The sequence below is a fragment of the Pteropus vampyrus genome, unplaced genomic scaffold, assembly GCF_000151845.1.
Source record: "Pteropus vampyrus isolate Shadow unplaced genomic scaffold, Pvam_2.0 Scaffold34, whole genome shotgun sequence".
Classification (NCBI taxonomy): domain Eukaryota; kingdom Metazoa; phylum Chordata; class Mammalia; order Chiroptera; family Pteropodidae; genus Pteropus; species Pteropus vampyrus.
Window position 1 is genome coordinate 6,574,879 of NW_011888815.1, and position 1,649 is coordinate 6,576,527.

Below are 1,649 nucleotides of genomic sequence, written 5' to 3' on the forward strand. Positions count from 1 at the left end.
CTTATCAAAGCTCCCCGACCCGGCACTCGTGAAATCACGCTATCTGTCTCGCTCGAGTATGGGAACCCAGATGATAGCTGGTCGTTTTCTGAGTCCGCTCCCCCGGAACTGGGGTCAGCTCCCTCTCTGCTTTTCGTCAGCTGCAGGAGCTTAGACATGCCACGTCAACTGTGACCTCTCATTTTCCACGTGGCTTGTTTTGCATAATAAATGAGATGATGAATACGGGGCGAACGTGTGCCTGGCACATGGTAGGCTCGATAAATGGGACCATATTGTCATCATTAGAACGCAGTCTGACTTTCTGCAGATGAACAGAATTTTAAGTGCAAAAACTCTGAACTGGATCCTGCGGGATCCTTCTCAACGCTAAACAAACGCTAAACAAACGCTAAACAAACAGACATAAATTCTGGAGCCGCGATACACCATCTGGAATGTTATTAGCCACTGGGAAAGCCTGCGACGGCCCAGTGGTCAGAGGCCCTTAATCTGGGAGAAAGCTCTTAGAAAGAAATGTGACCCGAGCTTATGATCATCTTCACCAAGTTGTAAACTGTCCTCAAAAGACTTTTCACCCCCCCCCCAACACTTCAGTCAAGGAGTGAGAGCCAACCCAAAACGACCCGAGGAAAGAAATGCGAGAAGGCGTCCACACTGGAAAGGAAGAAGCAGACACACCGGCCCCGCCCTGCCCCGCACAGCCTCGCGCTCCTCGACGTTGGCCCTGGGCCCCTCGGCACCCGGCGGCGAGCAGCAGGCTGCGCATGGGGCTGCAGGGGGAACCTGGGCCGCTGCCTGGCTCGCAGCTGCTTTTGGGAAATCTCACAGGCCTGGGTCATCCAAGTTCAACCTCACTGCTCAGGGAGTGGGTCCGAGGCCGACTCGGGCCGGAGGACTGGAGTGGCCTGGTGGGTGGACTGTGCGGTGGGCGGTGGGCGGTGGCGGGTGGGGTGGGGGGCGCGGACTGCCCTCTGGGTTTTCCTGGAAGGTGTTTGTTCTCGGGAAAGGAGGGAGGGGGCCACTGCGAAAAGGTGCGGCCTGTGCCTTTACCATCGACCACCGCTGCGGTCAGCAGGCCCTTCTTCTTGCTGCTCAGCCGGTCGTGCGTCTGGCACTGCTGGTCCCGGAAGCTGGGCAGGCCCTTGGGGCAGGGCGGGTTCTCGCAGACTGCGTGCTCCACGCTGGCGCCTGGGCAGTGTGTGCCTCCAGGCCCAGGGCTGGAAGGAAGAAACGGTCTGCGTCAGTCACTGGGAAGGGGCTGCGAACAGGGCAGGGGGCTCAGCTGTTGCCTCTTTTGCCAGGAGGGGGAGGGGAGGGGCGGGGCATGGTTTGCAAAGCAACCCTTCCCTCCCCCACCCCACCCCGCTAGCTCTCATACACCACGTCTCAGCGCCCCCGGCCCCATGCTGATGGCATGGCTCAGTGAGATATCAGGGAAATGCATCCAGAAACTGTAAATCAAGGACATCCGAAAATAAAATGGACTGAGCATCGGTTCGGCAAGATCTGCAGATTGTTTCTTTCATCTGAACTTAAAACTGGGCTATTTGTCAGAAGCTAAGCAGTATTAGGCCTGGTTAGTACTTAGAAGGGAGACCACCTAGGAAGACCAGGTGCTGTAGGCGTAAAAAATAAAAAATAAGGGA

The 1,649-nt window shown here is 56.8% G+C and overlaps 1 protein-coding gene across 1 annotated transcript in view; it reads right to left on the reverse strand.

Moving 5' to 3' along the window:
• LOC105290274 (A disintegrin and metalloproteinase with thrombospondin motifs 17-like) overlaps positions 1-1,649 on the reverse strand; it is a 193,846-nt gene that overhangs the window by 46,706 nt on the left and 145,491 nt on the right. Inside the window, exon 13 of the mRNA XM_023529013.1 lies at positions 1,054-1,220. Coding sequence (XP_023384781.1) covers positions 1,054-1,220 — 167 coding nt within the window. The remainder of the gene's footprint in view (positions 1-1,053; positions 1,221-1,649) is intronic.